At 35.4% G+C, this 16,392-nt stretch overlaps 1 protein-coding gene across 3 annotated transcripts in view; it reads right to left on the bottom strand.

Annotated features, from left to right (window-relative positions):
- Positions 1–16,392, bottom strand: part of IMMP2L (inner mitochondrial membrane peptidase subunit 2) — a 478,971-nt gene that overhangs the window by 430,342 nt on the left and 32,237 nt on the right. Inside the window, exon 4 of one of the 3 annotated variants that reach the window (XM_075152507.1) lies at positions 13,488–13,567. The exons of the other annotated variants lie outside the window; for them this stretch is intronic. Within the exon in view, the coding sequence (XP_075008608.1) occupies positions 13,564–13,567 (4 nt within the window). The 3' untranslated portion in view covers positions 13,488–13,563. Of the gene's footprint in view, positions 1–13,487; positions 13,568–16,392 lie in introns of those variants that run through there. 3 annotated transcript variants of the gene reach the window in all.

Genomic DNA, 16,392 nt, shown 5'->3' with positions numbered 1-16,392 from the left:
AAAATCTCTAGAAAGTCTGCCTATTTCCATCTATTAGAATTTAAATGCTAGAAAAGCATCTCTTGATTCATGTTAAGCTCTTTTAGTACTACAAATGCTTTCCCTTCTAAAACACTGAATTTCCATATTTGTGCTGGAACATAATATAAGGCTGCAACTTACAACTCCCTAAGGGAATCATGTCAATTGGCATTTTAAAAATTAATTCAGTGACCTACAATAATACGAGTTTCTTATGCACAATATTTGTCAGTAGGCAACATGGGAAGTTCAGAATTAATTCAGAGAGCCCAAGCTTTATAAAGGCAAACAAAAATATTCCTGAACTGCTTCCTGTAACTTGGTAAGTGTCTTATGGTGAATGTCTGTAATACAAGAATAAGGAAAAACTGAACATATGAAAGGGATCTGCATGCAGTATGGTTAATATTTAAAACAGGAAGGAAAAAGGAAAAAAAAACATTTCCTGGCAGTATATGCCCATCCGGCTACATTATTGACCTGGTAAGACATTCAGAGCTTGTGGAAATTTTGCAAATCTTCTGGAAACTATAGCATGGTAGGTCTCATATGTGCTTGCACAGCTCATTTTTAGTCACTATAAAGAAAATTTGCAACCATAAGCAGGTCTTTGGGGACAGAAGGCCCCATCTAAAAAGGCTTAATATCTAATTACATCAGCACTCCCTCCTTCTGGTCTTTCATTTCACTGAAATGTCAGAAGCAGCACTTCACTGAATGGTTTGTGTAAATGAACCAAGCACAAAGAGTTGTCTATAGTTTCCTGGGGTTTGCTGTAGCAAGTACAAGTTATCTTTAGAAACAGCTTTTTTAAAGTGATTCCCACTGTTTCATGAAGCATGTTTTACTGTGCACCTGACGTTGGTTTATCAGTAATACAGGGTTAGCATGGGATGTAGTTATCAAAATTAGGGTTTAGGTATAAATGTATAAGAAAATTGAACATGTTCTAAGCAAGGATGAGATGCTCATGCAATTATCATGCATTCAAATATCAGAATATTCAATTTACTCAATATCTACAATGAAACAAAAACATTAAAGTCACATGAAGACAGAAGCAGAGTAGTCACTACTGAAACCTTTAGGAAAAAAGTTACAACTTTTAACTTCAAAATCCTGCTTACAAAGCTACTCTCAAACATTTAAATGACACAGGCAAGAACCGATGCTTTTTGTTATGAAAACACAATAGCTTACATCTGAACTATCTATGTAAAATGAAGCAACCTGCAAGAAGTAATTATTATTCCATGAAAGGATAATACAGTACATATTGTCAACTTTCCTATTTTATCATAGAGCCTGTGGCAGCAAACAGTTCAGAAAGTGCTTCGCATGCAATTGCCATCTGTCCTTCAAGGATAGCCTTCATTTCCTAAAATACTAAAAATATTTGAAATGGTGGATAGGAATTATTTTCAATTCCTACACAGCATTTATTAAATCTCCATGATTATCATCGGGCAAATATAACACTTTCTTCCTCAAGGAGGTAAGTACAAAGCTTCCCCACTCAAATACTATTCTCCACTTTTTTCTGGACAATACATATATTTTTAAATCCAGGAGCCTTTGCCATCCCACACCATATCTCTACATAACACCAATTTTCGTTTGGTCAAATATATAACATCTGACTGATATTCTGAAAATCAAGATTGCCAGTAACATAAAAATACTTGAATTGAATACGTTAGTTCAAATACAGCAAAATGGCCACTCTAACAGAACAAAAAACTTAAAGAAAAATCTAATACTATAATAAGATAAAAAGAATACAAAGGGATTGATTTCCTACCTAAGATTAGCTTTTTTAAAAAAAAAAAAATGTTCTTTACATAATGGTCAGTTTCTGGCTATACAGTCTGTTTCACTCATGGAGAGTTGTATTCTATCAGCCATAACCACAGTTCCAGCAGAATTACTGTCACTTTCTATAAAGTCACATCAATGTAAGCATCTTCAGGAATATGCACCGATCCTTCTTGAGCAACTAGCTGGGAAAATTAGGATACGGTCAGGTGCAGCATCTCCCAATATCACAGACTCTCAAACAGGGGGCTTGAACTTCAATAACACTTGCTATTTTAATACTACTTCTGTTCTCCTCTTAAACAAACAAACAAACAAACAATCATGGTGCTACATAATACCAAATTGGAACTCACACAAGACTACGTGATCTTCATTACTGGAGATCCTCAAAATGCTTGGTTAAGTCCCCGCACATTCTATGATTCTATGATTCTACTTTTTTATTTTTGCTGAACCTGTACCTACTGATGACTTAACCAGTTTCCAACCAGAGCCAGACCAACAGCGCAAGCTGTGAACTGAAATTGCAATATTGAAACCCCCAAAAGAGACACTTTTGAAAGATTGCAAATGCAACTGCAAAAAGTAAAATAATTCCTTGAATAATCTTTTATTCATTTTAAACTAATAAGTCAGACTTATAATTAAGGCACTTGGCAGATTTCATTATGACAGATCAGATACTAACTCCGTTCAGATAGCCAAAGTTGCAGGGTGGAGGGCGAGGGGCAAGGAACTAACAAAAGATATGACTTCACACTTGGAAAAGAGTGTTATGTGATATGACAGGCTGCAGAAATCACCGAGGACAAAAAGAAAATGCCCAAAAGAAAAAAAAAACCAAACACAAATATACTTACTTTGGCTACAGAAGAAAATAAAAAACGGAAGAATATAAAGTATAAACTTAGGAGAACACCCACAAAGGAAATACTGCTAGAAATAGCGTAAGACAAGAAGCATATGGGATGTAGGGCCACGCATAGTATTTGCAAAACAATGTACAACTGCAGGTGATGCAGCCAAGAGCTGCCAACTCAGAGTAAGGAGAAAGAAGTCACATCTAGCAAGCATACATATGTACAGTCCATCAAAAAAACAGCAGATACAGCACTGCAAACCTGCTTAGAGGTGATGCCTGCAAGATTCAACCTGGAAATAGATACTTCTTAGAAATAAAAGAAAGCCTTGTGAATTTAGAGCTGCATTTAGACAACCTCAGGTAAATGTTATTTCTGGAAAATGCTTTAAAAACGTAACTAGAATCAAAGCATTGATATAGAAGACAACTAAAACTGAGAGCTTAGAGTAAAGAATTAAAGATTATATGATTCCAAACTAAGGTGGTTAAAACAGAACTAGGTAAGTTTTTTTTTTTTAACTGTCATGATGAACAGAGATAATACAATCTTTTAGAAATTCTGAAGCTTTAAATCTTGTTTAGTAAATACCAGTACAGAAAAATATAAAAGTAAAAAACTGTGTTGATATGTCAAGATTCTAGTGAACCTTTACTTTTAAAATATGTTTTCTCAAAACTAGCATTATATCTTCTACTACTTCCACCTCTGGAAGAGAAGGATAAATTGGGATGAAATGTATCAAGATGAGTTGAAGGGTATGAGACGCTCCAGAAAAATTCTGTCTTTTCTTTCAGGACAGTAATGTAGTATTTCAACCAATGTAGAGAATGCAAGCAAGACTAGAGACTGCAACCTATTCTTCCACTGTCCATCTCATTAAACCTAGGCTGGGTTGTCCTGACGCATGCCCTTGCTCTGGGAAATGTAGAGCTGAGAAAGGCCTGAGCAAGGCATCGCAACAGCAGCACCAGAACAGTCCTTCCTTCTCCTTGCAGATCAAGCTCACAGGCTAGCACACGGAGCAATCAGGATACAAGGAACAAGGCTGTCAGGAAAGGAGGAGGAAAATGCTTTAGGAAAGGAACCAGTAGAAACAAGAGGAAGGTTCTTCCTTCTGCACTTCAAGTGCCAGAAACAAAACTATTTATCTGCCCACAGAAACAAAGTGCTGGCTAGAAAAAAGGGGAGAACTGGAAGCCCCTGCTGAAAACAGAGATACATGATTAGGAGAAAAATAAAAGGGTGGATTGCCTGGACAGGATCACAGGGAGGTGGATTTCCTGGAGTATAAGATACAAAGGTTGTTGTGAGGAAGAGGAAAAACAGTAGGTTGGTTTCAGAGTAAAACATCCATAAACAAGGTAGGAGAGCTAGTTCAAAGTCTCTGAACTTTTGATTGGTGTTTCAAGAAAGCCTAATCAGTGGACCCTAAAGGAAAGTGGGAGAGTATCTAATTCATTGATCTTGAGTAGGTTTAATTATGTGCAATGAGCCTTTCAGCACACAAGTTTCAGGTGAAAGGGAACTTTGGCCATGCTACCAAATGTGGACATTCCCAAGGAAGCTTTGCTGATAGAAATTAAATACCAAGAAAATTTATATACCACCAGGATTAGATGGATTTTCAGAAGATATATTCTGGATGCAAGTCCTACAACAGAAATAATCAAATCCATTGGCAGCTCTAGATACCTTTACATTAACACCTCAACTCTAGTAGCACTGCGTAACCATTTAATATCATACTGGTTTCTCAACAAAGGACTTTGGTTTTTAACCTTCATTGATTCTACCAACTTACATCAACAGCAATGTGATTTCACTTTTCACTCCTGTTTACTCTCTGCATTATATGATAGTGTATTATTCTGCAGGTTTTATTTCAAGAAATAAGGACACTGCCAAATAAAAGGTAACATGCAAAATTTAAGAACTCCGTGACAGTTTTGAAGACTAATTTGCATAAAACTCGGAAAAGAGTAGCATCACCTCACATCTCATCAACTTGGATATTCTCTTCCAACAGAGAGAGTTTATTTTTTATTTGATTTGGTGATTCTTATAGTTGTTTTTTTTTCCTATAGAAATGAAAGACTGTGGATAAGTAAAGTTACTGCATATGATGTTTGATACTATGAACATCTGCACTTGCAATTGTTTCCCAAATGAAATGCATTTCTTCCAGGTTTATCAAACCTTCCAATCTTCCATCCTTCTCAAAGCTCAAATTCTTGGAGACATTGTAAATCCTGGTTCACATAACAGTAGCAGACATCTGAATCAAAGGATTACACTTCATTTCAGTGCCATCACATAAAGGTGTCAAATGATGAAAGAAATATTGGGGCTACGTTTACAGGTGGGGTTCCTTTGAATGCTGTGTTTAGAAGCGTATTTGAGCCACTGCATAATGGTGTCTGTCCTCCTTTATAAATCCTCCTATCCACCACTGGTTGGTGGACCAGAACCAACTCATCCGTCATACATATAAAATTAGATGGCGTGGCAAGAAAAATGCTCTGGAAAAGCTTAAAATATCAGCACAGCAGTAGGAAGGTATGGAGAGGACCAAATGAGTACATGCATGGTGCCCAGTTAGACTGGACAGCTATGTGTTATTTGAATATCTAAAGTATTCAGCATACACTCCCAACTCTATGCAGAGTTTTAGCCTGGCTATCACCCAGACAGAATCTTTGGTGAACTTGGTACAAATTGGGGTACAAATATCATCTTCTGAATTTCTGTAGAACACTAGACTCCCTACAGTAAACTGTAAAAAATTATGCCATTCTTCAGAAGAAAGATGTTTCTTTCTTCAGCATTTACTACGTATCTTCAGAAAATTCATTATACACACAAACATATATTTCTGATACCATCCTAAAAATTTGTTTAGTAGAGTTCTCCAGCTACAGCTATCTTGAATAGTTTTAAAAGCTATCATGAAGTAGATTCTTCCCCAAAAACATATTTTCTAGCACATATTTTCTAGCACTTGCTAGAAAAACAATGGGCATGTAGCTTTAACCAAGTACCCAAAACACCATAAGATGGCAACTGCTTCCTTTACTTCAGAGTAAATATACAATTTCAGCTTTACATGTATACAGTAACAAACTAATTAAATGAAAAATTCACATGGAAAATAAAAACTAGATGGATGGGGTGTTTCTTCTAGACAGCAACACAGCTTTGACACAACATGAGACAACAATTACGAAATAATATTTGCAGAAAAATGTTTCCTTTATCCTCAAGAAGGATACACATTATTTCATGTCAACTGAAAAAGTTTATAGTAAACAGTTCTAAAGGAAAAACATGGCTTGAAATCGTCCAGGATAAATCTCTCCCTGATGAGGAATGATGCCAGTTCATTAAACTTTACACAGCGCATTCTTCACTGCAAAAACAACACACAGAAAGAGAAGAGAAAAAAGAGAGGAAAAAAGTGCATGGGGGAGAGAGGGGGGGAAGGGGAGGCTGAGGTTTTTTTAATTCTGAACCAGGATGTAATTCCAAATATAAATTAAGTTGAAATAACACAGCAAAGTTTTCCCTATTCTGCCAGCAGAGGTAGCTTCTTTCCTCCTTGACTTGTTATATCAATATCATGAAAATGCTAAAACAGCAGCTGCTTTTCACAGGGTGGAAGTGAAATTAAGCAGACTTGCTTGGCAGCTTAACTGATTAGAAAAAAATTGCTTCAGTTCGTAAAAGGTTTTGCTCTGCTTCTTAGTGAATCAGCCTCCTTCCAAATTTCACGAAGACCCTTGCTGGTACATAGCTGATAAGCAATCATCACTTAATTTTTTTTTTTTTTCTGTAAAGCATTTTTTTGTTATGGTACTTATGAGCATGAGAGACTGCTAACTCATGCAATATTCACCTCAGTACTTAATACAAGCTAAAAACAAGCTAAAAGTATATTTTGATAGTATGGTATATTGTCAAAATAGAGATGTAGCCACAGCAGTCAAAGATATGTTAGCAGAAATGTTTCTGTCAATCAAAATTCAAATAGTAAAAAGATTTTAGATACTGTTTTCATTCAGAAAGTATCTTTCCACATCTATATGCAAATCTATAATTACAAAAAGTCTTTTTTTCTATATGCAATATTTACAACATATATCTGCTTCATATAGAAACTCCAGTTTCCATTTATTATACTTTAAACCGAAATGTGTCTTATTTAGCAGGAAATCAATTCTCGCCCTTAATTCTATCAGAGTATAAGTTGTCTGCCTAGAAAGCAATACATCAACTATAAATCTATGGCTCAATATGGATACCAGCCCACAGCTAAAAATTTGCAGATCTATATAACCAAGCACATTAAACAGTCCTCCTGGGTAACGTATAACCAAAAGTAACTCTCATAATTCAGCATACACTATAGGAAGAGCTATTACGACCACGTCTGTTCACCTTTTTTGGTCCAATCCATTTTCAAAAGAAGCTGTGCATATTGTCAACATAATGAATGAAATCACAAGACTCCTCATAAATTTTAAATGTCCTAAGGGGTTTCTTCACCTTCATGTGAAATCTGAGTACTGTATGCTTAAACTGGTGTGGGGTTTTTTCTAAATTAAATTATGCATTTTGATGAATGTGCCCTTTTATTGGCTATATCAGCATTCTGTAAAATGCCTGAAAGTGAAAACATTCAGCAATATTATAGCTGTGTTTTCTTAGTCCTGTTTTACTGTATAATCCCTTCAAACTGCACCGGTTTTCATTACAGTGGAAGCTCTTCCCATATATCTTCCATCATGCCTTAGAGATTCTATTATTTATTTTAGTATGAAGAATACTATAAAAAGAAAATATTTCTTAAAATGTACCATGACTTTCCTTAAGGAAGAGGGCTTTATATCATTCGAAGAAAATAATCTCTGAATTCTAGTAATAGAGAAAGAGCATCACTTCACTGTAAATATAGGATAAGAATACCACGTCTTCTGTTCTGTCAAATGTAGTAACACAGAATATATTTTATTCTTTGTAAAGCAAATGTTCCCTAGAATAATCTTTTTATAGAAGAAGCTTTGCTGGGTTATTTTTATAACTGAACTAGAAAGAAACCAAGTGAGTACGTCAGTGTTGGTCAGTTGGTATATTTAGTAAAACAGAATCTTTGTTCCTACTATAAGCAATATACCTTCAATATTGTCATGACATTCTTTCATCAGTAAAAGGAAAATATTTGAGAGGCTGCGAATTTCTAAAGTTAAACCAGTAACTGTAAAACAGGAATCCATTGTGTGTTGAAATATACAAAACGAGATTTACTTACGTTTAAAGACTACCGTTTTCTTCAATACACCTTGCTCCTCTCCCAGAACCATTACTGTTTCCACTAATTTTAACACACGGCAGAAAGGTATCACAGCAGGATTTTGTAAACAACAAATACAAGTATTAGATATGTTATGAATCATTAATATGAGAAAAAAAGAGCAGCACAGGTGTGGAGTTCTTTGAGGTTTTTGTTCTGTCTTTTAGGAAAAAGTATTTTTTGTAGGATTCATAATAAACTTTTAAGTTTGATAGCAGAATTTGAAACCATCATTAAAAAAACCTACATAAACCCAATACATCTGGCTACAGGCACATTTCTCACTATAATACAGCAGTGAAGTTTAATTTTGAAAGTACATGAACCTTTCTCCTGCTTTCTTATTTTGCACAGATTTCACAATTATGGTCTTCACAGATGCAAGCTGGGAGTATAAAAAAATGGCAGAAGTAACTAAAAATCAAATAAATATCCCTCATCCTAAGACCACCATCACTAAATAATCGTGGATATGAAGAAAAATTATCATGACATTCATTTTCCTCTTCCAGAACTACTTCTTCAAATACATCTTGACATCACTAAGATATAAATTTAATACTAGATACAAACCATGTAGCTTGGAGCTAACGATAATGGAAGACACAACGTTAATGTCAGACTCAATGTCTGATCTATGGATACCTTCCTACAGTAGTACATAAAGTACAGAAGTTGGAGATCATCTTTGAGTATTTCTCATTATGCTACAAAATCTATGCAAAGGAAGGTGAAGTTTGAGCAAGAAATACACACTCTTCACATAACTGGCAACTTCTTATGTTTGAGAAAAGGGAATCTGGAGAGATCCTTCAATTCTAACCAGTGCTCTGAAGACTCTGCTCAGATTCCCATACATCCCAACCTGCATTCTACATAAAGAGCTACTGAGATATGCAACACTGGCACAATTTTCAGCTAAAACTGAAATCCAAATTTGAAACCTAATACTCAGATGCATGGATTTGTGATACTCGCTGGATGAAGAACAAAAAATACCCGGTAATTTTTGCAGTTTGTTGCCACAGGAGGTTGTAGAGAGAGGTAACATTTAGCAGTTTATGGATCAGCTGTCCCTGAATTTGTTTAGTTTTAAAAAGATGTTGGACAGATTCAGAGACTGTATTAATGAAAAAGTAGCATACCCAATGGCTGTCAATGTTGAGGAACTACAAGGGGAATTAACCACAGATAAGGAAACCACATGACACTTGCCATCTTCTTTTGTCAGTTTTGGAACCAAATGCTGGAGTAAATGTTCTCTTTTTCAGAGATTTCCAATAAGTAGCCTTAGATTTCATTGGACTTATAACCTCCCCATCCCAACTTCTGACTGTCCATCTATTTTGGCAATTGCTGTGCCAGAAACTTAATTTACAAATCTGTGGTTTAAAAAAATCTCCCAGCTACCCTTCTACCAGAGCCCTTACCGAAGGACTTCATTTCAAGATTTACTTTGGCTTGCAGTAAGTTGGGGTTAGGCCAGCTTTCACCTATTTGTTCCTAGTTGAAGGTACTGCTCCTTTAAACCTTACACGCTTAACAGGAATCAAAATTATTTTGTGTTTTAAAAGTGTTATGAATTTTGACTTTAATTTTATAATCTCATTCTAGTGCAGAATAAAATGAAACACAAACTTTTTTCTACATAATGAATACTATTTCTTGGTAATATTGTTTCTTCCAGTAAAATCAAGTAAAAAAAAGGTACTTTTAAGATGCATACAACATGACATCCTTACAACCAACTACCATATTTAATGGAACACAAGCCCTTATGTAACACTGATGTCTCCATAAATTTGTATCAGTAATTTAACGATGTTTTTACAACTTTCTTGCATCAACTGGCATTCAATTCATCACTCCTTACGCTCACTTCACAGGTCTATACTGCACTTTCCAATAGCCTACCCTATTTCGATGTCCAAAAGCTTTAGCTTAAAAATCTCAGAGATTATTATTGCCTGTTAATTTCAGTAAAGCTTATCAAATAGGAAAGAGTTACAATACAGTGTTTACTAGATTTACAACCAGGTTGGTTATTAATGCGGACAGGTAGCCTGAGAAAGGAAAAGAAAAGGAAAAAATCAGGAAAGAAGAAGAAATTAAAAGGCATTATCTGCTCTGACAGATTCAGAGATAATTGATTACCCTAATAACCTCACTCACTTCTGAAACTGTTCCATACACCATGTTAAATGTAGGTATCAAGAAAGGAATTTATAGTCAATACTATCAATGGAGCCTGGATTTTGATGTCCCACTTGTAATGTGTCTATTTGAGTGGAGCTGAATCTCTCTCTCTGTTATACCACTATACCCAGTGTTAATGCAGTATACTATTAGTGAAAGACAAAGTTTGGGATTGTACAGTGGCTGAAGCCCCTGAACAAAACACTGTATGCTGTTTCAAAGGGCAAGAGCCTAATCAGTAATTATTAAGTTAAATATATATGTATTTATTTAAATGAAAATACTTCTTTCAATTCATCACTTCTGTGAGAACTTCAGCATTCTCTTTTAAATCGTCATAAAATACTGCTTGAAAATCCTCTTAGATCAATGTGGTGAGACTCTAATTAAATCAAGTTACTGAACTGTATCCATAAACAGTGGTTTTAATTCTGTCAACTTAGTATCACTAATGCCATCCATAAATTTTGTCATGTTTACAAAGAAACCATGAAAAAGTCACAGTTTCACTACATAATAAGTTATGCTCTCTTGTATGACTTTAATGGTCTCTGTTAGGATAACAGCAGCCAGCCAATTTAAAGTCTTCAGGCTTCATTTTGTCAGCATCTGTGATCCAAGGGGTCATTCATTAAATTATGACCTTTTTTCTTCTGCATGGTTTAGCAGACAGAGAGGAAGGAAGGGAAAACAGAAAATATTGATGTAAATACAAGAACAGTAAGGAAGACCCCCAATATTATTTAATTACCTACAAGTATAACTCATTAACAGACGCTTTATCAAAACAGCATGAAAATTTAACTGTAACATAGAAGACACTTGTTGGTCAGCTATTACAACCTCACAAAAGGAGGCTCCAAGATATGTACAGTGAAGAGTAAGAGATGTCACCTTGAAATTTAAGATATAATTAGGGAAATATTTTTTCTGAGCATAAGTAAATTGCATGTAAATAATCCTTAAAATTGTGTGGTGAAACAAATTCAAATAATTTCATTGCTATTTGGTCACCTAGTTTAGGGACAGCAGTGGAAAATTCATATAGAAATATGTTTTTGATCTAAATTAAAATCCATGGCATTTATTTGGTCCATCATTTAAAACAAAATGTCTAAGGATAATTAATAAAACCTCATTTCTGGAAGTGCTCATTTTTCTCCATTGACTAGAAAGAAATTCTGGTGAGTAGGCTTGATTTATGACATCTAACTATTAAAACAATAGAGATAATTGGAGTAAGTTTAACGCAGAAACCCCCCTTGAGGCAACAAAGAAATCTATGTGGAGTTTCTCGAACAATGATGCTCTTGTCCAAAATCAGCATCCTTAGGCATGACAACATATAAATAAGAATAAAATAATAGCCTAGAGGCTTCATCCTTAAGGCTTCATTAGAGACTTTTCAAATGAAAAAAAAACAAGTCAAAAGATGCTATGAAGAGAGGAAATAGATTTGCTTGCTGGCCAAACTTTAACAGATGAACTAGTCTGTTGCAAGCACTGAAAAAGGGAAGTATTAATGTAACCTGATTGTTTAAGGAAGTCTGCAATGATAAAATAAAACAAAATAAAACCAAATCAGAAGTAAAATGACGATGTCACAATCCCTGCTGAATAGAGACTCCATCAAAATGCAACTAGGATCAATAAAAACAGAACAATCTCACGAAGTGTTGATCATATAACTTTTTTCTCCACCACAGGCCTGTTCTCAGCTTCCTTGTTTTCTCTCTGATATTTCTATATGTGTTTATTAGGACTGGTTGAAAGTGGAATGACTGACATCCCAAGATTTACACACTCAAATGGAGTGGGGGCTGAAAAGCAGTTCATTGTCCAGTAGCACACTATCTGTGGCTTGGGTAGGACCTTGGATACAGATACATCTAAGCACCAAAAACCATTAACTGGAGACAAACCTAAATACGTATTTCTTTAGTATCCCTCTATATAAATCTCATAATCACGTTGGTTGCAGTGCTACAAATTCCCTTCAGCTTATTAGTATCCTTCTGAATAAAACAATCCAAAAACAGCCAGAAAACAACTTTAGAAAGAGATCTCATTTGCCCGTAAATACCCAAGTCAGAATGGTTTTTTTTTTTTAAATGGGCCGTAAATTGAAAAAAACCTCATATACGTATTTCCTATTCATTACCAAGATGCTGAATAATCCCCATATCCGACTGGAAGCTTACTATCCTATGGGGAGGACCTTTAGCTGCTGCATGCACACTCTATACAATCTGATGAACAGAGATTTTGTTTTCAAATACAACACTGTGTCATTCTAGGATCTAAAAATTTTATATACAATATAGACACATCAATAAATCAACACATTAGAAGAGTGTAAATACCATTTTTTTAATCTTTGATTTTTTAATAAACTGTAAAATAAATACATTTAATATTTTCCCTTTTACTATTTTTTAAGTCTTCTGATCTTCTGAACTAGTTTAAAATATATATTGGATTCGGACCCTAAGGAGGAAAAGTTGAGAGTAATCTTCTGGGCTGTAGGTTGGAAAAGCAAGATGGGGATTACAGTCTGTCTTCTCACAGGCAATATGAACCTCATACGCTCTAAGGAATTACTACAACAAGGATTCCAAATCCTTTCACAGTCTGGGTTCTCAGCAGCACCAACCATTGCTTTTGTTCCAAGGCACCCAGGGAAAGGACAAAATGACTGACTTCCATAAAGAGCATACACATTTAAGAGCTTTTGCAATGGGTGTGAACGATATGCTGCAGTCATTCTGCTACTGCATGCCAACTGTTTCAAAATATGACCTCTATGTGTCCATAATTAATATTTCCCAAAAGGATTGTGTAATCTGAAATTAGTCTACAAATATTACATACACATAATAAGTATTATTAAATTATTATGCAAGCCTCTTATTTGCCAGCATGTATATCATAGATACTTCTTTTTTTAATGATAATATCACCAATTTACAGCCGTTAATAATTTTGCTATTACAGTTCACGAATTCCTAGTGTAGCTAATTTTCTTCCTAAGTTAAAGATCATTTTGAATATCAGCTACTGATACTAGTCTACATTTGTTCACCTTTTGTACTTGGATCAAACTTCCGTAGCAAGCTCTAAAATCGGTTTATTCTTAGAAAACACATGGGACCTATCAGGAATATATGAATACAGGAATCATAAGCCTGTTGTGTTCAAAGCGCATGTTTAAAAAAAGGGTTCTTCATGAGACAACATTAAAAATGGTACGACTTTTATCTTCATATAGATGAAGCTCTTCACAAAAGCAGTGTTGACGTGTTTTATTTGTTCACTTTGTCAACTGCAAGTATGAGACAAAGAGAAAAATAGTAGGATCTTTACTGAGCCCATTCCAGTATCAGTCATATTACTATTAACATACCATAAAGCAGGAGCATAACTGGTAGATTAGAGATACCAAAATGGATTATTTCTAGCCTGAAGTAGTGCTTTGTGCTAATAAGACCAAATGCTCTGTTGTCTGAACACCAGGGGCTGACACATGTTTGCTAGCCCTGCCACTACCATCTAAACAATGTACTTGTTGCTGCGATGTAATACCTCATAAGCTTTAGCAAACAGCATACAGCTGCACACAGGAATAGAAACAAGCCACACAGTAGAGCTCAATGTAGTTGCTAGCAGAAATTTCTAGAATAGCCCAGGAGGGCTTTTACAAATCAGGACATGAAGAGTCCCTTCAAATTTAAATTTCCCTTGGTGGTTAACTGCTGCTGCATTAGCAAATCTTGTGAACTGAAAAGCCCTGCTGAGTTGCCTTGCATATAGTTATAGCATCACTGAAATCCTAAACACAACTGTTGGAGTCTTTGCAAGCTCTAAGTATTTTCAAATGTGTCAATTCATTCACATACAGACTAGAGAGAGATATTATGTTATACCTGATCACTAACCACAGGTAAAAGCTGATAAAAACAAAAAACCACACAAAACTTGTTAAGCGTTATAAAGGAGAAAAGTGGAAACTATTTAGAATTAGACAGCTGGAATAATGGTGGCAGATTTTAGAAAAGTGGGCGACAACAGCTCCTAAGCTGCAGACCACAGTTCTCCAGTTTTAAGGTAACACAACACAGAATCAACTATTACACTGTCTAAATACTTACATAAACCTCAACACACTTTATGCATTCACAAACTCCGTAATCATTTCAACATCAGAAATGGCCACAGGATTACAAATGAGAACTGACCAGAAGAATAAAATTGGAAGACCAGCTACTCGAAACTTTCTCAAAAATAACCGCTGAGATAATGCCGCAAAAAGGATAGACAAAAAGGGAAATAAAGAGGAAATGTTCTATATGAATGTGCCTAGCTGTTTCAATTATCAAAACTAAGAAGCATCTAGACAAAGTTTCAGATATTAAGATGCACTTCTTTTCCGCTAAATTTGGGTTCAGACATTCAGAGGTCCTTTGTTTTGCTAAATCAGATTTACAACGTTAGCTAACATATGTTTACAACATCATAAATTTCTCCCAGGAAAGACTTATCCCAACGTCGCACCTTCCCATCACTGTCAGTTTTAAAAATATGGAATGAGGTGCCCTCTCTCTCAATTAAGCGGTAGTACTGCAGTCCTGCTGATGCACAAAAAGCACTGTCTGACCACAGGAAAGCGTAAGGTTTCATGCAGTAAGGGTGACAAGTGTTAAGGCAACTTATTTAACAAATCTAGCTAACATTCAATATTACAGTCCAGGTATCATGGGATAACGTAAAGGTCAAACATTATCTTAGAAGGTCACAAGAGGCCCATGAAAGATTATTGTTCTTATAATTTCCTGGCTTTCCAAGGTATTTTAAATATGTTACAATAAACATATGTGAACTACACCAGCAGTCCCCTTCAGTTCTCAAAGGTGTGCATGCTGTTCCTATCAAGTAGTGGTTATATTGACCTAGAACAGTCTATATTCTTCACGTGTTCCACAAAGAAATCACAGCTCACAGTGAGGAAAATGTAGTTAACAACAAAGTCAGCATTTCACATTCTATGGAAGCTATTCCTATTTTAATCAGAAATCTGAAACCATCTCATCATAAGCCTTTTGGAACAATGAAGCTAAGTGTCTAATTCTGTCTCATGGATTCAGCTAAGCTGTTATCAATTAAGGATACAGAATATAATTTGTAATTAAGTTTTCCCCTTTAATGTTAAACAGGTAAGCCTTTGAACTCAAGGAAGGTGCAAACTAATACAAATCTGCTGTAGAAAAAATACTACTGTCAGTGTCCTATAGGACTGAGGAACACACTGTGCATGATTGCGCATTTAGATATCTTCCGACAGTATCTCTTTACTAAGGTCAAACTCAGCACCAGTTTAAAAATAGGCTGTTCTGAGGGCGAAGTGGATCTTACGCAGATGCAAACATCACAGCAGGCCTTCTGGGTGTACAGGATGCTATTATCTTTTGCTTGCTGACAATATACTTCCCTTTATATGGCAAGACCACACTTCTCTCGTTACAGTTGCCCTAGTTCTTGAAACATCAAAGTTATTGTTCTGAGAATGCCACTAATTTGTCCCTTAAAGCAAACATATAAACCAACACATAACAGAAGAAATATGCTCACTAGGTATCTCTTTTTTGCCTTAAGAGATACACTATTAATTACCAAAACCCTAAATGGCATTATGCTGTGGATCGTGGTTTTAAGTGAACTATAATTTTAAATTTTTACCTCTACCTTTTTCCCTAGTCCAACTTTCTGTTTATATACTACTTTTTTACATTTCACAAAGGTAGCCATAAAAGAAGATACCTACACTACCAGGGAAAATCTGAGCTGAGTGGCTAGAGAGTAGCAGACTAGATCGTTCTGCTCCATATTGGCAGAGGAGACAGGTCACGTTCAAATCGTTCTATTTATGAAATAAATGAAAAAGATTCTTGTCGGTTCTTCCTACGTCACGTCATTAAATTACAGCCATGACACTAAAATTTGTAGGTAACCCTTCTCTTTGCTTTCAGTTTCTATCATACTAATTTTTTTTGCCTTCATTTTAGGTGTCTTTTATACTTTATTCCTGACACATTTCTCTCTGATTTACAGTCAAAATGTTGACCCTGTCCCTTATGAATGAATCCAGTCAGA

Source organism: Calonectris borealis, chromosome 1 (genome assembly GCF_964195595.1).
Source record: "Calonectris borealis chromosome 1, bCalBor7.hap1.2, whole genome shotgun sequence".
NCBI lineage: Eukaryota > Metazoa > Chordata > Aves > Procellariiformes > Procellariidae > Calonectris > Calonectris borealis.
The sequence above is the reverse complement of the archived record's forward strand: the minus strand, read 5'-3'. Positions and strand labels throughout refer to the sequence as shown.